Here is a 24,590-nt window from a genome sequence, read left to right as displayed (position 1 = left end):
TCGTCCCTGAAATTCCTGCTCTATTCTCTGCCTGTCTCTCTCCTTTATGACTCACCAAATCTTCCCATTTTCCGATCTTCGGTTCATGTTTTCACATATTCTTCAGAGAGGGCCTTGGCACTGTCTATCTGTCACTAGTAGGTAATTGTTTCATTGGGTATGTTTTCCTCACCAAATATAAGATTTTATCATTTTCTTCACTCAACTGTAAGATTTTGGAGGACAGGGAAACTACCACTTTTTTTAAAAAAGTAACTTTTATTTATTTATATTTGGCTGGGCTGGGTCTTTGCTGCTGCTTTTCTCGAGTTGCGGTGAGCCGGGGCCACGCTCGTTGTGGCGTGCAGGCTTCTCCTTGCAATGGCTTCTCCTGGGGTGGAGCAGGGCCTCCAGGGCCTGTGGGCTCAGTCCCTGCAGCTCCCGGTTCTGCAGCGCAGGCTCAACAGTCGTGACCCCTGGGCTTATTTGCTCTGCAGCATGTGGGATCTTCCCAGATCAGGGATGGTCACGTCTCCTGCATTGGCAGGTGAATTCTTTACCACTGAGCCACCGGGAAGCCCCTCTGTCACTTCTTTTATACTTCACCTGGCTTCTCTGATGCTGTGCACACAGTGAGATCTGAATTGTTACTTAATAGAACGAGAGAATGGAGATGGCAGAGCACCAGAGGAGAGCAGGGGAGAGCTTTAACTCAGCTCTGGAAGTCTATCCCCATCACCAGTTCTTCCCTTCTACGTGGACAATTTTATGTAGCCCAGTTTATGTTCAGTTCAGTCACTCAGTCATGTCTGACTCCTTGTGACCCCATGAACCGCAGCACGCCAGGCCTCCCTGTCCATCACCAATTCCCAGAGTCCACCCAAACCCATGTCCATTGAGTCGGTGATGCCATCCAACCATCTCATCCCATGTTGTCCCCTTCTCCTCCTGCCTTCAATCTTTCCCAGCATCAGGGTCTTTTCAAATGAGTCAGCTCTTTGCATCAGGTGGCCAAAACACTGGAGTTTCAGCTTTAACATCAGTCCTTCCAATGAACACCTAGGACCGATTTCCCTTAGGATGGACTGGTTGGATCTCCTTGCAGTCCAAGGGACTCTCAAAAGTCTTCTCCAACACCACAGTTCAAAAGCATCAATTCTTCTGCGCTCAGGCCTCTTTATAGTCCAACTGTCACATCCATACATGACCACTGGAAAAACCATAGCCTTGACTAGACGGGCCTTTGTTGACAAAGTAATGTCTCTGCTTTTTAATATGCTGTCTAGGTTGGTCATAACTTTCCTTCCAAGGAGTAAGCGTCTTTTATGTAGTTTTTGTATGTAGTTTATGTAGCCCAGGACAATTTATGTGCTGCCCTTAAGGCTTCCTTCATAGAAATTCTGAAGCCACCATGAGCCTTTCCTGGACCAAAAAAAAAAAGCATTAATATCTAGCTAAAGCAGTTATCTTAAAACACAGACTTCAAAGTCAGATATTCTGAGCTCTGGGAATAGGTGCCATTTACTGAAAAACAGTCATCAGACTGCTGTCTAGTGTTTGTGATAAATGTTCCATAGTCAGCCCCTGTTGAGGAGTATCTTCCTCTGTCCTTCAAAGGTTCTTTTGGCTGGTTTAATGATCAAATTGACATCAGACAGATTAATAGGAGAAAGGCAAGTGTATTTATTTATTTAATGTCCACATTTATTTGTTTGCTTTTTTAAAAAATTTACTTATTTATTTGGCTGCTCCGGGTTCTTAACTGCAGCACACAGAATCCTCAATCTTAGTTGCGGCCTGTGGGACCTAGTTCCCTGACCAGGGATCGAATCCAGGCCCCCGGGCATTGGGAGTAAGGAACCTTAGCCAACGGACCAGCAAGAAAGTCCCATAAAGCAAACTGAATTCCATACGTATGAGAACCACACAGACAGGAGCAGTTGGAAGACAGAAGGGTAAAATGAGGTATATATGCCACCCTGAGCTAAGGAATGGGAAAGGAGCCTGAGTCTTCACATGGAGGAAGACAAGTCACAGGACAATCAGAAGGAGAGCAGACATTTGGGAGACGTTTGCTGTGCATGTGAAGTCACTTAGATAAATTTATCTCTGGTAATCATTCTCATTTTGGGAAAGGCCCTCAATTTAAATTCTTTTTGCTATTTAAGGCAGAGGCAGAAATTTCTCTCCAGCTCACAGAGTCCTGATTGCCTTTAGCTCAAAATAAGCCACATGCCAAAGTGGCACATTTTGGAGAGGCTTGCCTTGAACCCCTTCACCACAGAACTGTCCCAAGTCTCCATTCCTCCCTCCAGCTCCCAGCCCCTTGAGATTAATTAAATCTCAAGCAAAAATGGCAGAAAATGTCTTTTTATTCTTCATAGGTTATAAAATGAGTATGTCTGCAGAGAGTACATCACTTGACAAGTAGGCCCAGCAGTGGCCTACTTGATTGACTCCTTTCTTTTTATTTATTTATCTATTTGGCTGCTCCAGGTCTTAGTCATGGCACACAGAATCTTTGATCTTAGTTGTAGCATGTGGGATCTAATTCCCTGATCAGGGATGGAACTCAGGCCCCCCTGCATTGGGTGCATGAAGTCTTGGCCAGTGGACCACCAGGGAAGTCCTTGATTCCTTTCTTTTAATCTCCCAGTCACAGCTCTGCTTTCAGAGACTGCTGCAAGAGACATTGCCAGTGTGTGTGTATGCTCAGTTGTGTCTGACTCTTTGTGACCCCGTGGACTGTAGCGTGCCAGGAGTGGGTTGACATTTCCTACTCTGATGCCAGTGTAAACGGGCCATAATAAGGATGACTATTCCGTGGTAAATGAGTGCAGGTTCTTTCTACCTGTGTTCAAAATAAAGGACTCAGAGCTAAAAGCCCTTGGCAGAAGTGTGGGAATAGGGTGGAGACTTAAATTACTTGGAAGGACAGGTGAAAATAAATATTGGAAAGTTCAGAGTCCCAGTCAATTGAATAAGAATAATCATTTCTCTCATTTAAAAACTCCAAATAGCAATTTTTTTTTTACACAAATGCACTCTGTTATAATGCATTTCAAATCAATTCACTGCAAATCATTTCTGGTTAAGTCTCAAAGGCTATACAGTGGTAAGGAAGGTGAATATAGGAGTTACTACTGCTTCACCCAGAGCAGCGGTTATAGTTACCCCATGTTTCTTTTTTATCAGGGGACAATGATGGGGCTTCTGGGGATTAAATGAGTTAATACAAACCAAGCATTCAGAATACTGCCTGGCACATAGTGAAAGATCAATAAATGTCCAATGAATTTTATTTATTTTTAATTGAAGGATAGTTGCTTTACAATGTTGTTTCTGGTACACAGCAAAGTGATTCATGTGTGTATGTGTGTATTTTTTTTCCAGATTCTTTTCCATTATAAATGTTTGGGCTTGCTTTGTCTTTCTTTTTGGTCTTCTTTGGATTTTTATTGACAACATATTGACAAGTGTAGCTTGGTGTGTTGTTCGGTGTTTTTTTTTTTTTAGATTCTTTTCCATTATGAATTATTATAAGATATGGAATGTAGTTCCCTGTGCTATACAGTTGGTCCTTGTTTATACTTATTTTTTGCCTTGTCTGAGGGATTCTCTATGATAATAATATCTTGGAAGTTAAAAATGAGATACCAGTTGTATCATGATTTTTTTCTACAGGATTTCTTTCATTGAATGTGACTTAACTAGTACTTTATTTATTTATTTATTTCCATTTATTTTTATTAGTTGGAGGCTAATTACTTTATAATAGTGTAGTGGTTTTTGTCACACATTGACATGAATCAGCCATGGTAACTAGTACTTTAATGAAGGCAAACAAGTATGTTTATTCAGTAAAACTCCCAACTATTTGAGGAACAATCCACCTAATTAAGTTTTAGCTTCAAATGCCCTTTGGAAGTCCTGTATCTTTGCCAAAATGATTCAACTATGTTTTTAATGTTTTGTTTTTTGTTTTGCTTCTTTGAGGGCAACTAGAGTTTTCATTCTAAAATTTTCAGTCAATATGTATACATCCATCTTTTTAGCTTGACTTATAAAAAATTTCAACTGATTCATATGTAGTTAATGGTATGTGGAAAATACCAATGAACATCTCAGACTCCCACGGTGGTTTTGTGTGGTGTTGGGTTTTTACAATTTATGAAGCTATAACAAACAAAAGTTTATTGTTTTATTTGTTAAATTGTTAAGTATATTTGATTTTTCAATCTTAAACTACTTTTTACCCTGGACTACTTTTGCTTGTTTTCTTTTGAGATTTGCATGAGAAAAGAAATGTTTAGGTGTAGAAGTGCTAAATGTTTTTCTTCGAGTCTTCATAATCTTCTCTTACCACCCTCGCAAACCCCCAGAGTGTCTAAACCAAGATCATATTAGATTTCTATCTATCTAGAGGCTTCCCTTGGAGAGGGAAAATGACAACCCACGGCAATGTTCTTGCCTGGAGAATCCCAGGGATGTAGGAGCCCAGTGGGCTGCCATCGGTGGGGTCGGGGTCGGTGGGGGGCGGTGTTGCACAGAGTTGGACATAACTGAGGCGACTTAGCAGCATCATCAGGGGCTTCCCTGGGGCTCAGATGGTGAAGAATCTGCCTGCAATGCCTGAGACTTGGGCATTCGATCCCTGGGTTGGGAGGATCCCCTGGAGAAGGGAATGGCTACTCACCCCAGTACTCTTGCCTGGGAAATCCCAAGGACAGAGGGGCCTGGTGCACTACAGTACATGGGGTCACAGAGTTGGACAAGACTGAGCAACTAACACTTTCAACGTTTTTCAGGCTTACTGAAACTATACTTGTAGTTATTGCCTTTTTAAAATGAAATATTTTTCACAGAGTTATTATTGAGAGTCTATTTTACTATTATGACTTAACTTTTCAGAGGTTTTAGAACTGAGGCCCCCTTCTTCCATTCCATAATCGGTGGAAGAACTTCCTTGTAGCGTTGAAACTCAATTGTTTAAAACATTGCAGCTATTATTTTTTAGTTTCATTTTGATTTTATAAAGCTAAGGAATGTTCCAGGCATACAAAAAATACAGAAAATACCATAAAAACTCTCTTCAATATCTAGATATTAATAAACTATTTATTAAATTTTAACGTATTTGTTTTAGTCTTTTGTCTCTAAGAAATAAATGCCACAGCTACAGATAGAGATTGCTCCCCATTCTTCTTCCCTTCATTCTCTCATATTTGGGGCATAACCTTCTCATCTCTCTTTTGTCTGTCTTTTAATGCAGACAAGTAATTATCACTTAAGAGTTCCTGTTAATGTCTATGGCTTTGAGATTCCAAAGAAAGAAGATAACATGATTAAGTATCATAATGATGAAGGGCTTTTTCATCAGATATGGCTTTCCCTTGGCCTGTTCTTATCCAAATAATGAGGAAATGCAAAAACCTAAGATGAAATCTGGGCTTCCCTGGTAGTTCAGGGAGCTAAACTTGTAAAGAACCTGCCTGCGATGCAGGAGACCTGGGTTTGATTCCTGGGCCAGGAAGACCCCCTGGAGAAGGGATGGGCTACCCACTCCAGTATTTTTGGGCTTCCCTGGTGGATCAGACAGTAAAGAATCCACCTGCAATGTGGGAGACCTGGGTTCAATCCCTGGATTAGGAAGATCCCCTGCAGGAGGGCATGTCAATCCACTCTAGTATGCTTGTCTGGAGAATCCCCATGGACAGAGGAGCCTGGCGGGCTACAGTCCATTGGGTTGCAGAGAGTCAGATGCGACTAAGTACAACACAGCAAGATGAAATCTACTTGGATATAGAAACCAAACCGTAGGGTTAACTCTGGAATATTCATGCCACGTAGTGTCCTTTGAATGAAATATTTTGGCTTGTTCTAGTAGGTCCTAGTTGGATTGGCAAATCTAGGGATGGGAAGGACCGTTTGTCTTTTCCTCCAACATGTCCCATACACCTAGGTAACCTTCATGATAATAGGTAGTGAGTGTATCGTTTTCTTGAATATTGGAGATAGGCCCAAACGTGGAAATACTATACTTACCTATAATCATATTAGCTAACACTAACTGAGTTGTTATTATGTGCCAGGCACAGTGTATTACAACACTTACTTTATCTATTCCCTGTAAGAACTCGTCAAGAAAAAAAAAAAAAGAACTCATCAAGATAAGTACTACTGTCCCCCATTTTCCAAAGATGGAACCAAAGCTTAACCAGGTTAGACAATGTGCTGCTGGTTATGTGATCTCAGGCTACATTTCAACCCAGGCAGTCTGATTTCCAAGCCCACATACTTAACTACCAAACACACAGCCTTCCAGTGATTATATTTTTATTTCTGTTGTCACGAAAAAAACTGGAGTACCAAGAGTGATCGTTGATACCACAGGCCCTGTCGGTGTTGAAACAGAAGAGATACTGATTGTACCAGTGTAGCTACCCCAGTGCATATCCTCTAGATATACCAACTGCCATCACCTTTGAATCTGAGTGTCATAGAATTTTTGAGACAAATTTTAGCATATCTCTTTTCCTTTTTAAAAGACATTTTATTTTTAAAAAAGTATTATTATTATTATTTTAGGCCTCTCTGTGCAGCATGTGGGATCTTTGTTCCCCAACCAGGGATCGAGTCTGTACCCCTTGCATTTGGAGCACAGAGTCTCAGCCACTGGGAAATACCTTAAAGCCATTTTAAAGACCAGTCCCTTAGGAAGAGTTCTGTTTCAATGTGAGAGAATGACCTTTCTAAATTATTTTCAGGGGAACAAGTCATCATTTTGAAAGTCTTATTTCTGATTCTGTGTCTCTATTGATTCTACCCAGCATCAACAGAGAACAGAACTTGGCAGAAACATGATGAGAGGGACTTTTCTGGCAAGGAAAAAAAAAAAAGATATGATGGGACTATCTCATGATAATATGGCTGACTTAACTGGCTTAAACAATGTAAAAAACATTATCTCACATGACAAGGAGTCCTAATTAGGGCAGCTTCAAAGTTGGTTAATTCAAGGACCCAGGCCAGTTCTTTGCATCATTCTGCTTTTGCCATCTTTAGTCTTTAATTTTTGTCCCCAAAATGGCTACAGAATTCCCAGGTACCACATTCAGGCATGACAAGACCCAGGGGAAGAAGAGAGTCTTCTTTTGGTGAGTCTCGTTTCAAGGTGAGGAAACTTTCCCCCAAAGCCACCAGCGAACATTCCCTCAGGTCTCAAAGTCTCAACGACCAGGTCTGTAGGGGACCTGCTCACACCTAAAGGAGCTGATTTGAGCCACGGGACACCACGTGCACGCCTGTTCAGTTGCTCTGTCGTGTCTGACGCTTTGTGACCCCGTGGACTGTAGCCTACCAGGCTCTCTGTCCATGGGATTGTCCAGGCAAAAACACTGGAGTGGGTCGCCATTTCCTCCTCCAGGGAATCTTCCCCACCCAGGGATTGAACCCACGTCTCCTGTGGCTCTTGCATTGGCAGGCGAATTCTTTACTGCTGCGCCACCTGGGAAGCCTCATGGGGAACCACACCTGACTGAAAATCAGGCCTTCCTTCTGAGCTGGGATTGGACCACCTTCCCTGGGAGGGGAGGATTCCTGAACTAAAGTCCTTGTTTGGTTAACAACGAAGTGAGTCATGGATGATGGGTATGTAACAAAGTCTAATGTTTAGGGCAAGAAAGGCTAATATTTGCTTGGCCTTGTTTTATGCCAAGGGCTTTACGTGGATTCTCTTGTTTCATCCTTAAAGTAAACTAAAGGAGCTAAACAGGGACATGGTTAAAGATTTCCATTTTACTCATGATGAACCTGAGGCAGAGAGGCTAATTAAATTATTAAAGATCACACAAGAGTAAGTGACAGTGTTATTCAAATTCCTGTCAGGCTAACCTCCCTGGTCATGCTCCTTCCATATGACAAAGGTATCCAAAAAGCGGTTGTTTTTCAATTAGACCTTTATTATAAATCTCCTCGATAAATTATCTCAGTCTTTAGCATATCCTAAGAATACTACCCACAATTATGATTACACAAATATAATCACGGCATACATGCTGTTTCATGACCTGCTTTAGAAAATACTTGCTAATCTCGTGAGTGAAAAATGTACCTTGTTGTTTTCATTTGCTGGAGTTTTCAGAAGCCTTAGCAGTTTGTTTATGCCCAGCAACCAAAGGATTCCTTTAAAAAGGTTAAGTCAAAAAAAAAAAAAATTAAAAATAAATAAATAAATAAATAAAAAGGTTAAGTCAAATCATGTCATTTCTCTGTCTCAAACCTCTAGGGGTTTCTCAACTCGGAGTGAAAAGCAAAATCAAATTCCCTATAATTGCTCAGTCCATAGGCTCACAAAGAGTTGGACACAACCAAAGGACTTAGTGCACACTCATGCTTACTTAGTCAAAGCGTGAGTGGTCTAAATTTTTTCTACATTTATTATATTTGAGTTTCTACTATTTGTGGATATATACTACTTAAAGAATCTGATTTAAACATTGTGATTTGTAATCACATTTATTTTTCTCCTGGGTGGTTTATTTGGTGAGCAAGAAGGGTTAAAACTGTTCCAAGAGCCTCCTCTTCTGCATTAATTCAAGGAAAATGGTTTATGGTACAGGATGATTGAAATTATGAAATATTTGTGTGTGTTTATGATATTTACATGTATTTATTGTTTTCAGTATATTCCTCATTTAGCATAGAGATAAAAGGTCACTAGGCTGTAAATTTCAATCATTAGGATCTTGTGTCAGTGGGACATTTATGATAACAGAGTCCACTTAACAAATTCTACTCTGTATTTGATAGTAAGTCCATTCAAAATTGAACTTGGTTCCATACATTTTATTTACTCCCCTTCCAAAAAAAGTCTAGTTGCTTAATGTGACATTTTCTTTTTTTACAGACAAGTTCGTTTTATGTGACTTCCCAGGTGGCTCAGCAGTAAAGAATCTGCCTGCCAATGCAAGAGATGTGGGTTCAGTCCCTGGGTTGGGAAGATCCCCTGGAGGAAATGTCAATCCACTCCAGTATTCTTGCCTGAAAAATTTCACGCACAGAGGAGCCTGGCAGGCTACAGTCCATGGGGTCAAAAGAGTCAGACCTGACTAAGTGATCAAGCACGCACCAATTTCATGAACCAAATTTTAAATCTGTGATTTTTTTTTAAATCAGGAATACTACCAGGAATTCCCTGGCAGTCCAGTGGTTAGGGCTCTGCGCTCTCATTGCAGAGGTTCAATTCTTGGTCAGGAACTAAGATCCCACAAGCCAGATGGCATGGCCAAAAAAAAAAGGGTACTAAAGTTTGCCCAAGTCTTTTAAAAAAATACTATCAGAAAGATATGGATATATGACTACTATGCTGATTTAGGAAACAGAATACCAATTTTTCTTTCCTTTATTTACTTATTGCTTTTTGTTGTTTAAAGCAGTGCTTCTACTTCATTATTCAATTATGCGTTTTTGTTACACTCAATTCTGGTGATGGGCTGACAAATATAAAAATTAATTCTGTCCTTTGGAACTTAAAAACAATACCAGGAAAATATCCTATTTATGGTATGGTGGCTCACAAAGCACTTTAACGTATTTTTTCTTTTAATATCTTTCTTCAGAGTATTCAGGAATTGTGCAAAACAATTTCTTCTGGGTGGGGTTATTTCCTTCTTTCCATTTACAATCAAACAAGTTATATAAATTCTTTAAGGTACACATAACCCTTAAATTGGAGTACTTAAGTGTTTAAATTGGAGTATCCCACCAGGGAAGCGCAATTAGTAAGGATTGTGTTTATGAAATAATAGAAAGCAAATGACAAAAGTCTATCATAAAGTAAGTAGATCATCTGATTTCCTTACATCAGTTTATGTGCACGGCACACACAGGGGCTGGGCTTCTCTGTGGCTCAGACGGTGAAAAATCTGCCTGCAATGCAGGAGACCTGGGTTCGATCCCTGGGTTGGGAAGATACCCTGGAGAAGGGAAAGGCTACCCACTCCAGTATTCTGGCCTGGAGAATTCCATAGACGGAGGAGCCTGGTGGACTACAGTACATGGGGTCACGAAAGGGTGGAACATGACCTGGTGACTAACATTTTCACACAGGCATCAGCTTAGATTGGGTAAAACAACATAGAATATCTGGTTTTTAATTATTCAGTGGCTGTGAGGCTGGAAAGGCTTCAATGTTGCAAGATCTTTAAAGTGGACTGGCTGTAACTCCAAGGCCTGCTGCCTAGGGTGACTGAGACTCCCTTGAGTTAATAGACAACTTTGCAAACTGGATGTGAGTAAGCCTGAAAGCGTGCAAGCCTTCTTTCTGTCTGAGGAGAGAATGACTGGAGCCAGTTCTATCCTTCTTGTCATCTCTGGGCCAGTTCTCCCTCCCAACTATTCCACATGGCTGACCACTGACCAAGGAGAGAACCTAGAAGGGCATCTGAAGCTCTTCAGATCACAACGGTCCCAGTCCTTACAGCTCCCCTCCTCTCTTTAAGCCTCAGTTGCTCTAGATGTAGTGAAGTGAAAGTCGCTCAGGCATGTCCAACTCTTTGCTACCCCATGGACTGTACACTCCATGGATTTCTTCAGGCCAGGATACTGAAGTGAGTAGCTTTTTCCTTCTTCAGGGGATCTTCCCAACCCAGGGATGGAACCCAGGTCTCCCACACTGCAGGCAGATTTACCCGCTAAGCCAAAAGGGAAGCTATCTCTAGAAAGCATCCTTCAAATCCATGACTGAAAAATAATTGGCCTCTTCAGGAATTTCAGACAATAAAGTATAAGGATTAGGTGCATATCTTAAAACAAGTCTCCAATTATCATTTGACTTTTTTACACCCAAAATAGGAGTATTGCATGGACTGTTACAGGGAATTAATAGCCCTTGTTCCTTTAAATTTTCACGTAAAATGAGCATAAAATAGTACTAACTACCCTGCAGTTGCTCAGTCCTGTCCGATTCTTTGTGACCCCCCCGGGTTGTAGGCCCCCAGCCTCCTCTGTCCGTGGAAGTCTCCAGGCAAGAATACTGGAGTGGGTGCCATTCTCTTCTCCAAGGGTTCTCTCCCACCTAGGGATCGAACCCCGGGTCTCCTGCATTGCAGGCAGATTGTTTACTGTAGGGTCACCAGGGAAGCCTGCTGACTACCTTATGCAGTTGTTTTCAGCACTAAAGGAGGTAACGCAAGGAAGTTTAGCTATAATGGCTGAAAATTTTGTTTTCTAACCCTCTCTTCCCCTCCTAATATAACCTCTGCTAAAGCCGGCTTACCACAAGCAGAGCTGAAACTTAAAAACCACCTTTCAGTCAGGATCTCAGCAAGGGAATTAGTATCGTTTAAATCAATTTAATAACACCAAGATGTAAATGACTATCACCCACAGGTGGCCTGGAGAAAAATTTTGCATTTTAAAAAAGGATTAGCTGACTGGAAGGATTCAGAAAATACGGAACTTGTTTGTTTTTTGAGGAGGGTGAATAGAGTTCCCTGAACCCTTCACCCCAAGATTGAAACCGTGCCTTGTAGGTAAAGCGGATTTTGGAAGGGAAGATTTAAAAAGCACGTTTAATTAATAAGCACTCGAATTGCAGAACTCGTTCACCCTGCTTCGCACCAAGTGGCCTCAAAGATCATAATGACCTTGGCCGTCCTTATTTCGGAATGAATCCTCACTAGAAAGAAGGGCGAGAGAGAAAGACCGAAGCTCAACTGAATTTCCGGAAAGGATGTTTTTATTTGAATAAACCACCCAGTCGTTACTTCCCCACGCCTCTCAGCTAAGTTTTAACCTTCCTTGGAGGGCCGGGTTGCCAGAGCTCTCTTCGGGGCGAAAAGACTGCAGAACTCCTGAGGGTCTCGGGGGTGGGGTGGGGGGGAGGTCCCTGCGCCCTGCAGTCTTCGCCCGCTGGACCCCCGGGAGGAGGCGAGCAGTGCGGAGACGGCGGACAAAGTTTCCGGCTCTGCTTGGGCCTTCCCCCAAACCCGAGCTAGCCGGGCGGGGGGACTGCTCTCCGAGGAATTGGCAGTTTCCGGGAGGCTGGGGCAGCGACCCGGAGCACAGACGCAGCCATCTAAGCAGGGTTCCGGGGGGTTCCCCAAATACTGCTCGGGAAGAGCAGAGCTGGTAGAATAGCCCAGCTACATCGCCCCCACTCCCACCTGCGCCGGGAGTGCCCAGACCGCCTGGGGCGCGTCCCAGGCCTCTCGGGGCGGGGCCCGCGGAGCGCGGGGCGGGGCCGGGGCGGGGCCGCGGCCCAGGGGGCGGGGTCGCCGGGCGTTTCTGGGGCCCCAGCCGCGCCAGGAGCCCGGCCGGGAAGCCGGGAGGCGGCGGGAGGGGCCGGGACGGCTGGGTTGAGCGGCGGCCGCAGCTGCAGCAGGACGGCCCGCCGGCGGCTTGGGGCCGCGCGCCGGGAACCTCGCGGGGCGGGCGGGCGCGGCACCCCCTGCCTGGCCGCCAGCGCCCCGGGGAGGCGGCCCGCGCGCGACGGGACCAGCAGCATGAGCAGCGGCTACAGCAGCCTGGAGGAGGACTCCGAGGACTTCTTCTTCACCGCCAGGACCTCCTTCTTCAGGAGAGCGCCCCAGGGCAAGCTCCGCACCGGCCAGCAAGTGAGTGGTGTGCCCGGTGGGCGCAGTAGCCGGCGCCCAGTCGCTCCCGGGGAATCCCGGGGCGGCAGGACCCCAACTCCACGTGTCTCCGCGGGGTGCATGAGGGATGCTCGCGAGGAAGGAGGAGGAGGCCATCGAGAAGGGGCTTCTGTCTTTTCGGATCTCGGAGTAGTGCCTCGAGCTGGTGCTTGCGGGCTTGCGCTGGGCGCACCGGGGAGGGAAGCCGGAGGAAGGGCGGGGAGGCGGAGGGCCCGCTCGCGCCTGCCGCGCCAGATGGCCTCTGTGACTCCGCCTCGGGCGGCCGGCGGCTGGGGAGCTGTTCAGAGAGCCAGGAGTCGTCCCCGGGCCACTCCCCACGTTCCCCCTGTGCCCGGGGACGCCCTTCGCCCCCTCGCGGTCCTCATGGCGGCCCCCTCTATTAGTCCGTTCATTGGCCTGTGGCCCCCGGAGTGTTTTGGGGGCCGTGTAACGGCCAGGGGTGGACGTGGGGACCCAGCCTCCCCTACCTTCTCGGTCAGTGCGCCTCTCGTGGCGGGGTGGGGGGCGCTGAGGGAAACACGGGGCCTCGCCAGAGTAGGCGCTCATTAAATCTGGGTGGCAGGAGTCACGGTGGTGCGTTTCCAGTAAAGTCAAGTTTATAGGTGCCTCTTATGTTTTGCAAACAAGTTCCGGTACTAGGTAGGCGCAGCCGGCGAGAGCTGAGCCTTCGGTCGGTTTCTTCCTTTTTTGGAGGAAGCGTGCAGTGGAAAGCATGACTTGGGAAAAGATTGGAAGGGAACTTGGGTTGGTTTCGCCGACCATGATTGTGTGTTTCAGGGAGGCTCCCCCGGAACGGGACGCTTGGGCTGATGTCTGAGTCCGGTGCTTGAACCCCGCGGCCTCCTGGCCCTGGGAGCCTCAGCAGGGAAGTCCTGCCAACGCAGACGTGCTGGTATCCGATTAGAGAAGGCTGGAATGGAACAAATTGATTGCTTCTTAAAAAACAGCAGGCGCGCGCCCAACATTGCCATCAGACTTCTTTCTGGAGACTAGAGGCAAGGAAAATCAGGGCAGGATGATGACTTATTCGAGGACGGAGTAATGTGTCAGGATTTCCTTGCCAGACCTTTCAAGTTTACTTAACCACTTTAGCAGGTCAAATTTCTTTTTAAGATTCGGAAGTTTTAGTCTTTTGAACCTCTTAACTTCCCAAGGGGCGAAGGGTAGGGAAGTGCAAGAGTCAGGTTAGGGTTAGTAGCTGATGATCCCAAGTGAAGTTCCGAGTCAATAGTCCTCGGCTTTTGATTGTTTCTAAGGCTTAGTCACTTTAACCTGAGGCTGCTGTAACATATGCTAGGTGACTTCAACAACAAAGTATGTATTTCTGAAAGTTCTAGAGGCTAGATGTCCGAGGTGTGGGTGCCAGCATGTTGGGTTCTTTTTTTTTTTTTGGCCCTTAGGGGCATGCAGGGTATCCCCCCAATCAGGGATCAAACACTTGCCCCCAGGGAGTGGGAGCCAGGAGGCTTGATCACCAGGGAAGTCCCAGCAGGTTGTGTTCTGATGAGGGCCCCTTCCGGGCTCTAGGTAGCTGAGAGCTATCTGGCAGTGCCCTCACTCCAGGGGAAGGGCTACCTATCACCTTCTTATAAGGCCACTCATCCCATCCTGTCGGCCACTCTGAAGACCTGATTACCTCCCAAAGGCCCCGCCTCCAAATCTTATCACTTTAGAGTTTCATCATATGAATTGAGGGGTGGGGGGGCAGAGGCAAACAGTTTATAGTAAGTGAAATCTTACTTTTAGTGAAGTGTATTCTGATGCCATGAGTTTGCTGTAAGGTTTGGAAGTCAGGAATGCCTGCCTCTCCAGTCAGTGCATTGAAGAATTGCATTTCCTTGTGCTTTTTTTTTTTTTTTTTTCACTTTGCTTTTCTCTTTCTTGGGTTCTACTTCCGTTCTCTTCTCTACTTTGTGTGTTTTTGTTTTTTTTCCCATTTATGTCACTGTCATCATTTGACACTTTTGAGTAGAGATTGTCAGAGATGGTTGGGCTCATTTGAAGTCTATCCCAGAGGCTGCTAGTAGCTGCAGAAAACTAGTTGGTGTTGAATTCTCCAGGCCTGAGATGCTCCTTTATGAGGGCCAAGGTATCCAGGTTGAGCTTGTATGAAAAAGTTTTAGTGCTTTAAAAAGTAAGAATTTTTTTTCTGGGTTTATACACTTAACGATGTCTATGTTATACTCATTAACTTACATAATATTCATCTAGTATATATAACATACTCATTTAATGATACTTATTTAGTGTTTAGGCTTGTCCTACCATCAATATATATTTTGAAGATTGTGCTGAGTGAGAATCAGAACAGTAAGTCTTAGATCTTTGCTTAAAGAGCTTCAAAGTATATTCTGAAACTTTATTGCCTGTGTATTTCCCCTTCTAACATAACACTTACTGGGTGCTGAGTTAGAGGACTTATTTACCAGTTGGAGAAGGTGTTCCAGCTGAAATTTGTGGGCATTTTGGTTTATCTAAAGAGTGAATCTGTTAAATTCCTGATAAGATTTATGAGTTAAGGAAGTCAAACTTACCGTAAATTTAAAACAAGGCACTCTTAATACAGAACATGTCTTTTACCTAAGGTTAGATAAATCTTTTTTCCTTCTTTATGCCAGTGATGCAAGAATTAGGTAGGCACCTCTGACATATAGTTTAGCAGTGAAATTTATGTTTTCTCTAAAGAGGTGGAAAGAGAAGTGTTGCCAGAAGGATCTATTATGGATAATAGTGATTTTGTAAAAGTGCTATACCACCTGGTGGAAAGGCCAGGAAAACGTGGTTTCTAGAACTCTTGAAAATATCCAGGGAAAACAAGATGTCTGTGGTAAATGCAGGATGGTGAGAAAGGGGGAGAGAGGGTGAGAAATTTCTTTCTTCTCTTGCCAGGCAAAGGAACATGGCCCAACTTTTTCTTTCTTATTTTATATTGGTGTCCTCTTTAAGAAAAAAAAAAAAAAAAAGGAAAAGGCTTAAAAACTTGTCTGGAAGATACAAAGGAAAGAAATTGTGGGCTTTTTCTAGGAGTTTGTTTGAATGCCATGCTTACTGCTGTATCCCCAGGGCTTCCATCAGTGAGTATTAGTTGAATGAATGAATGTTTTCTTGGTTTGATAATTGTTGGCTCTTTATGGGTTTTCAGTGTACCCTGTCTTATGATTCTCCCAAGAATCCTCTGTGGCATTAACCTAATGAAAGGTTGGGCCTCGTTAAGTGCTTTGCTAAAGACCCACACTTAGGTAGGGAAAAGGCAGTACTCAAGTTTTCCCGACTCAAAATTCCTGTCTGCTTTTCACTGCTTCTTGGCTATAAAAATAATTTTAATATTCCAGTTTACTTTTGCAAAATGGATATCTATAATTTAGGAGTTTCTTAACATTTTGACACCCTAACTTTCATATGTCTTCATTACAGTGTTCATAAGTCATCCTTATGAATGTACTGTTATGCTTTGTGCAGAAGCAAGAATGTTAACAGTGTGTTAACTCATAATTTTCCTTTTCTACATATTCAGGCTTCCAAGAGTAGAAATGGACTAAAATCATTAATCTATCAGAGCATATGCTGCTGCTTCTCTAAACCAAGGTGGTCACTTTGCTTCCTGAGCCTTGGGTACATAATAGGAATAAGAAATGACACTGTGTTTGCTTTAGAAGTAGAATAATTAAGAAGCAATTACAATTATAATAAAAGGGAGTTAATAAAAAATTTTTAAAAAGATAAGTCTTATTTAGGAGCTTGAAATTGTCTTCTGAACCATCCACACTTTTTAAGAAGTTCTGCTAAAGAATGGGTTAATAAGGCAAGCCTGTTAGACTCCATGTAACAGATCTTAAGTTTGCCCATAGGTTTTTTTCCTTGTTATAATTTAAACATTTTGTAGTTCTCTGGCTCTGCATCTTACACCTAGAATCAACAGTAATGAGTTGCACTGTTTTATTCAGTGTTTCCATTAGAAGTTTTGGTGATAGAGCGCTAATTTACAGCATCAAAGGTATTTTGCTTAAACTTCCTCTACTGACAGAGTCCCTGTATTACTGAATATAAACATTCCCAGCAGTTGTTTTGCCCAGTGTACGGTTATTTGCACATCTCATCGCCGTGTCTGATATATTCTGTTCTTACACAGTGTTAATCCAATGGAATTTTGTGTTTGTGTGAGCAGGACTCACAGAAACACATTCCTTTAACTGAATTTCAGAAGAAAATTAGTCACCAGTCATATACCAGCAAGCATGAACAATACACATTCTACCCCATTTCTTTTTCTGGCTCACGTGCAAGAGTTAGAATTATTTGGAAAGCAGTGACACAAAACATTTACAAAAAGGAAAGCTAAACGCATCCAATGATGTGGTTATTCTTCTTAGATTTCCTTTGGCGGTCAGTAAACATTCGTTTTTGGACAAAAAAGTGAGACTGGCCGAATGCTTTCTCGCGTACCAGCTCCTCGCCTAGAGCATCAACTCTTCTTTACTCTTAGCTTTCCAGATAAATTGCTGCCTTTTGATAAAGACCCCAGTTGGAGGCTTGCTTTTGGCTTCTAATTTGTCCCAGGGTCATTGGCCAGCCGGGCCCCTCCTTGGAATGGATGGTGAGAGACAGTGTAGGGTATAATAAGGTAAATGCTTGCAAAGATACATCTTGACTAACTTGGCCCATTTTTGTCCTTGTCTCGTTGAAGAGCTGATATGTGTTGCCTTGTAGGAGGCTATTATTCTGGTTAAGCAGGCAGGCTGTAGTCCTACAGTCCGTGGGGTCGCAAAGAGTCAGACACAGCTGAGTGAATGAGCATGCAAAGCATTGCCTGTTGTTATATATGTTGTATATGAGAAGGCCTAGCTCATTGTTTGCTCTCTGATGCAACAACTTTTTAAAAAAATATTTATTTTTATTTATTTACTTCTTTGGCTGTGCCCAATCTTAGTTGTAGCACACGGGATCTTTAGTTGTGGCATATGGGATCTAGTTCCTCCACCAGGAATCGAACCCAGGCTCCCTGCATTGGGAATGCAGAGTCGTAGCCACTGGACCAGCAGCAAAGTCCCTGATGCAACAACTTTAATTAAGAGTCTGTAACTAGCAGTCTAGTCTTATTAGGCTTCTTCAGTTCCCTTCAGGATTCTAGTTGGTCCCCATCACAGAACCTGGGCCTGGAATTGCTTTTGTCTTAGTTCTTGACTTGTCAATTTACATGCCACCTTCTCAGAGAAGTCTTCCTGAACCACCAATCCAAACTAGACACCCTTCCCTCTTAAAGTACTCTGCTCTTTCCCTTCATAGCGAAAGTTGTAAATTCTTATTATAGTTTGTTTAGAACAGATACTAGCATGTTTACCCAGGGTCTGAAATAAATGCCTGGCACTTGGTAGGTGCTTGAGTAAGTGAAAGCCTACTCATCATTTTGAATGAAAGTCCCACTACTAGGTACTGTGAGTTTTCCTTTGAACACAAGTACACAATTTCCTCCCTTCTCACAACTAGACCATGAGCCTCCACTGCATCTTATAGAGGGTAGTCATTTAAAAATGGGTAATATTGGTGGTAACCGTTACTGCTGGTTTAGTTCACTTTATTTTTCCTTATTTTAAGCTTCAATCATTCATTCATTTATGCAACAACTGAGTTTATTTTTGCTATGAAGGGAAAGAGCGGAGGGCTGCTTCGGATCAGTGATTCAGAAGGACTTCTCTGAAAAGGTGAACTGTAAGGAGAAAAATGTGACCACCTCCACTGGCTCTAGGAATAGAGCAATGAAAAAACAATGTCCCTAACCTCATTTAGCAATAATTTTAAAAAAGCTTATCAAATACATAAAACATCTCTCATTTTTCTTTAATGAGCTTACTTCTTTGATAAAAGGAAACCTTTTAACTGTTTAGTTTTTTCAGGAATACCCCTGTTGTGCAAAGTCTGGTAAGGCTATTATGTCTATTTAGATAGAAATGTTGGCTGAGATGTGTATCCCTGTAAAACAAGCCACATTTCTCTGTTGACATCTGTCCTAAAATTGTAGAGGACTGTAATATATAATCATCCTATAGTTAGTGTTGGCTTGGCTGTCAGTGGCTAGTTGAAATGGTTTTTGCTTACTTGTATATATATACACACACACACACATATACATACATTTTTAATGGAGAGGGCCCAGTTACACACCAGGAGAGAGATGATCAGAGCCTATTAAAAAATTAGCATGTGAAATGAATGTAAACATGTCACAAAATGGAAGTGACCATCATTCTAAAAGTGTGCTGCCCGCGTAGGGTAGTTACTAGTCAGGTATGGCTGTTGAATACTTGAAATGTGGCTAGTCTGATTTGAGAGCTGCTGTCAAGTCTGAAATACGTACTGAATTTCCAAGACAAAGGAAAGAGAAAATATATCACAATACTTGTTATTATTGGTTTACATGTTGAAATAATACTCTGAGTATATTGAGTTCCATAAAATTAATTTTTATATGTTTATTTTTTAACATGACTATTGGAAAATGTTAAATTAATGGCTTCCTAAAATAACTGACTTCCCTGGTAAATGCAGTGGTTAAGAGTCCGCCTGCCAATGCAGGGGACACGGTTTCGATCCCCGGTCTGGGAAGACCCCACATGTGGAGGAGCAGCTAAGCTCGTGCACACACCTGTGAAGCCTGAGCGCCCGGGAGCTGTGCCCTGAGCAGGAGAAGCCACTGCAGTGAGAAGCCCGTGCCAGCAACTGCAGAAAGCCCCTGTGCAGCGGTGAAAACCCATCACAGCCAGTAAATAATCGAGTTAGTGGCTTGTGTTACACCTTTGTTGGACAGTGCTGTTTGCAAAAGCAGAGCTGCGGACTCTTGCCAAGGGCGTGAATCTCTATCCTCTCGATGGCTGCAGGTGGACGGACTGGGTACCAGCCAAGCCCACTGGGAAGATTTTTCTTTGTGAAGGGAAACGTGCCCTTTGCTGTTTGGAATAGTTTTCTTCTCAGCTTAGCTCGGGTCACACATATGAGCTAAATGAGCATTTTGAGGTTGTGAAACTGGTGTATATGGGACTTTCCTTTTTTTCATTTTAAGAACTGAAAGGATAAAACCATCCTAGTGGCCTTCTAGCTGCAAATCTGCCTTCAGTGTACAGAGGCAAGGGCTCATCTTTCATAGAGTATTAAAACAGCCAGAGTAATCTGCATTTTATAGACGGTAATTGCCCACTGCTGCTACATATGATTCCATCAGCTAAGATAATTTACTAATTATATATTGCAACACTCAGTTCTTTTTCCAGATACTAAACAAAGTGAGATAATTAGAGGAGGAAAAAGGGTGAGGTGGGAGATTGGAAGCCAGAAGAATAGATTTAGAAGATCTTGGACTTAAAAGATTTAGAATGTAATCAGCAGAGTGTTTTCAAGAAATTCATGCCAGTTGGCCAAAGTGTGTGTGTGGATTGTGAAAGGAGCTTTCTAAACTCATTTTCCAAGTGTTTATGAATATTCACAATGGGCTCGACTGCTGCTGAGGATTCAGTGAACAAAACAGATTGAAACCTGCTCTCATGGAGTTTAGTTAGATCAATTCTTATCCATGGTAAAGAGCAAGATCTTAGTTCAAACTTTGGCTCCATGTTTGTTATATATATGCTGAAAAAATGAGTAATTTCTCATATGTATATCATTTGCACTGGGAAGATTTTAAGATTTTGTGGGTTAGCTAGAGCAATATTTTTAAATTTTTTAAAATAGTGATATAAAAATCACAGCACAGATGATATTAACACATAAGTATTTTGCAGAATTATTTTTCTAGGCCTTTTTTGTTTTGCACATATATAATCTTACTGTACTGTTACTTTTAAAAATTGTGATTTGGGAATTCCCTGGCAGTCCAGTGGTTAGAACTTTGTGCTTTTTACTGCAGAGGGCCCAGGTTCAATCCCTGGTCAGGGAACTAAGATCCCACAAGCTGTGTGGCCCCACCAAGAAAAAACATAAATAGTTAGTTTAATACAGGTAACATTTGCCATCAAAGCCATTTTTCAGTGTTCAGTAGTGTTAAGTGTATTTACATTGTTGTGTATTCAGTTGCCAGAACTTTTTCTTGGGAACTGAAACTCTGTCCTCATTAAATTACAGTACAGTTCCCCTTTCCTCCTCCCGGCCAGCTCCTACTTTTTGTTTCTCTTTGGTTGTTTGATATCTCTCTTAAGTGGTATCATACAATATTTGTCTTTTTGTGACTGGCTTATTTCACTTAGCATAATATCCTTAAGGTTCATCCATGTGTCAAGATTTCCTTCAAGTCTGAGTAATATTCCATTGTATATGTATACCTCATTTTGTTTATCCATTTACTCAGCCAGTGGACATTTGGCTGCTTCCACCTTTTGGCTTTTGTGGATATTGCTGTTGTGAACAGGAGTGTACAGATATCTCTTAGAGACCTTGCTTTTATTATTATTATTGCTTAGAAACTTTGCTATTATTTCAGGTATGTACCCAGAAGTGACACTGCTGAATCATATAATTCTATTGGTACTTTGTTGAGAAATATTGTACTGATAGATTTCCTGCTATTTAAACTTAGAATTATGAGGGATAGCTGTGTGACTTCAGCTATCATTTTGATGTCTGTATTGTATTTTATTGAATAGGCTCTCATTCCCAAAATAGGGCAAACATGGATGTTTCTAATTTTTGCTACTATACATAATACTGTAGTGAACAAGAGCAAGAAACCTTTACCATTTATGGATGTTTTTTTAGGATAGATATACAAAATAGAATTTACTGAGCATGAGGGTGTAACCATTTTTATGAGTAGTTATTTATTGTCAGTTTAAGACTATTTTTAATCTGGTTTCATTGCACCCTCAGCTGCACTGGATGCAGTCACTGAGAGAGGAAAAACGTTGCAAAGTCACCTCATTGTTATTTAATTTGCATTCCCCTGGTTCACGGTGAGTGTAGGGACTTCCCTGGTTGCTCAGTGGTTAGGACTCTGCTTGCCCTGCAGGGGGCATAGGTTGGATCCTTGGTGGGGGGACCAAGACCCCATATGCCATGGGGCAACTCAGCCTGAGCGCCACAACTACAGAAGCTGGCGTGCCGCAGTGAACACCCAGTGAATTTAATATTTTGTGGTTCTTTTGCATGGATCTTCCTCTTGGTGTGTGCAGTGTTCACGGCCTTTGACCATTAGGTAGGTGGAAGTCTGGAGAGCATTGCTCTTTGCGTCTCCTGTCTGTTTAGCAGGGTAAATGCTTCTTCCCCTTTTTTGTGGTCAGCTGAACTTCAGGTTATTTTTGACTTTGTACCAAAGGGTGGTTGCATATTCTGTCCTTTTGAAATACATTAGAATGTGTTTCAGGCTGACCTCACTGAAACTCAGAGCAAAATACTTCTTACTCCTATAATTACAGCACAGGAAAAGCATTGCTAAGACAGCATCAGCGTCCTGTGGATACACTGCGGAATATGGAGGGCGGGGAGCTGGATGATGTGTCCTTTACTAATCATGTGAGAAAGGGTGACTAGGAGTATCTGTTTATCTTTGAATTTCAGTAAGTTTAGCATGAGTTTTCCAACCACTATGGTAGAATTTGGAGGAATTGAAGTTATCTTATAAATGTACTGGGAACTGAAAAAAGTTTAGGGCAAACTAGTAAAAACCCCACCTAGGAAAGAGGATTTTTATACCGTTTACTTATAAGCGTATTATCTTTGGTTGAAAAATTGCAATTAGATAGAATCTGACCCCATAGTCCACTTTAAGGTTCACCTGTGTCCAAAATTGTTGCTTAATGTTTTATAATCTGATTGTTTTGCTCTCATTTAATTTTTTCCTTCTTTCAGAATATTTTAAGTAAGTGAATCTTTTAAAAGGCTGTGGAGAGTTATTTCTGACTTTAGATAGATGATGAACCCTTCTCAATCCTCATGTTCTTAGACAATTCAAATTTACCCTGAAAACTTCCCACAGATGCTTGTTTCGAGGAATATTTTTTGATATTTTGCCAGTCAGATCATAGAAATTTATGTGTGTCTGATATAGTTCTCCAATAGCAAAACAAACAAAAACCAAACTTTTTTTTTTTTTTGGAAAACAGAAAGCATAACTAGGTGCACTGCGTTGGAGAAAAAAAAAAAATAGCAATCCTAAAATGAAGTTTAACATTTCATAACGTTTTACAGTTAAAGGAGCTTTCGAAGAGAATTAAGATTCATTTGGTTTATTTGGGCTTTAATTTCAGCAGAGCTTTGAGATGATAAGTTAAACAGAAGTTTTATTGGTTTAGGCCTTAAGCAGATCCAGGTTTAATGGCATGGCAGAGGTGAATTCAGGGGTTACTCGACTGTAGCCAGTGATTTCCCAGCTATGGGAAAATGTAAATATTATGTAGGTGGCTTAAAGAAACAATAATATTACTTTTGTCTGTTTAAGCCTGTTTCTGTTTGTTTAAACGGGCTTGTGGATTGCTTTTTCTTGCCAGTTTTCCTTTGAGGGGAAGTGCTGCCCTTTCAGAGCTTTCTGAAGTTTAAGAATTCCTTTCTTGCTTTTCCTAATGACCTGTGTGGGACACGCAGCCCGGTCGGCTGGCGTGAGGGTGATGCCTCTGCCCTGCTGAGGTGTGGGGTTGGATCCTCGCTGTCCTGTGGGTCTCAGCTAGAGGGAATTTGTTTTGTGAACTGTACCCAGAGCATACTTGTACCTGACATTTGGTGGAGAGGGTTTGGAGGTAGGTTGTGTACAATTAATATTTTTTAAAAAGGCAAATCTAGCAAATTAACTTGAAAGTCATTCTCACTGCACATAGTTTTGTACAGTTTTAATTACAATGGATCTTAGCAGGGAGAAGCAAGATAAGGATCGGGGGGTTGAGAAGTACAAACTGTTACGTATCAAATAAGTTAAAAGGATATACTGTACAGTATAGGGAATATAGCTTCTATTTTATAATAACTACAAATGAAGTATAACCTTTAAACATTTTGAATCACTGTATTATACACCTGTAACTTACAGAATATTGTACATCAGCTATACTTCAATTAAAGAGTAAATCAATATTTTTAAGAAGAAAAAATGGATCTTGATCTTTTCAGGTGAAGCTATTACTATTTTTTAAAAAAGGGACTGGATTTTGTTACAGGCTAAAAGGATGGTGTTCTTCTAGACTAACTGCTATCAGTGGTGTGAGGCAGCCTGAGTTAAATCATTGTTGTTGTGGGCAAGTCATTGCACCTCTTTAAGCCTCAGTTTCTTCATCTGTGTATTACGTGCATGCCTGGCATATAATAAGCAGTAACAAATATTAGTCATTGTTATTTGTGGAAGGTTCTATTATATATGATCATGTACTTTGAGTGTGCTAGGTTGAATAGAGAACTGCTGGTGGTTGAGAGATTTGAACCTAATAATCTAACTGGAGAATAAAAGACAGCAGGAAATTAGGTTGTCTCTCTTTGGCTTTATGGACCAAAGTAAATTGGGACTCTTAATGTAATTGATCGGGAAGGCGCTCCAGTCATTCCCAGAGGCTTAATTTTCTTCTTCTTTTTCCTCCTTCTGTATCACTGTGGTGTCTTTGTTTTTTGGTAAAAGGGCTGATTCCTCCTGACCAAGCCTGAGGCCACCCTTCAAAGTCTTCACCCACTTCTTTCTTCTTTAGCAAGCCATTCCATTGGAAAGAGAGAGAACAGGCATATGAGAGTGGGGTTCTTTGGCCCAAGCCTTTATGTAAAAGTTAACACATAGTATGAACGCGTTTTTCTTTTCATCCTCGTCTGTTCTCCCTATTTTGTCTGCCTCAGAGTGCAGGGTTTTAGTTGCAGTTTTGCTGGAGGCTGCTGGCTTGACCCGGTGACAAATTCCATTTCTTCCTAGGGCTTTCCGTTTTCCCCCAGAAGGTCTCAATCGCCTTGCGCTCGGCGTTTAGGGACTTAGTCACTGCCTTCTTTCCGGTTTTCCTAAGGTCAGGC

The 24,590-nt window shown here is 42.3% G+C and overlaps 1 protein-coding gene across 1 annotated transcript in view; it reads left to right on the top strand.

Moving 5' to 3' along the window:
- Nucleotides 1-11,787: 11,787 nt before the first annotated feature.
- RASSF3 (Ras association domain family member 3) overlaps nucleotides 11,788-24,590 on the top strand; it is a 76,515-nt gene continuing 63,712 nt past the window's right edge. Inside the window, exon 1 of the mRNA XM_043888115.1 lies at nucleotides 11,788-12,596. Within this exon, the coding sequence (XP_043744050.1) occupies nucleotides 12,486-12,596 (111 nt within the window). The 5' untranslated portion in view covers nucleotides 11,788-12,485. The remainder of the gene's footprint in view (nucleotides 12,597-24,590) is intronic.

The sequence above is a fragment of the Cervus elaphus genome, chromosome 3, assembly GCF_910594005.1.
Source record: "Cervus elaphus chromosome 3, mCerEla1.1, whole genome shotgun sequence".
In the NCBI taxonomy this organism is placed as follows: Eukaryota; Metazoa; Chordata; class Mammalia; order Artiodactyla; family Cervidae; genus Cervus; species Cervus elaphus.
The sequence above is the reverse complement of the archived record's forward strand: the minus strand, read 5'-3'. Positions and strand labels throughout refer to the sequence as shown.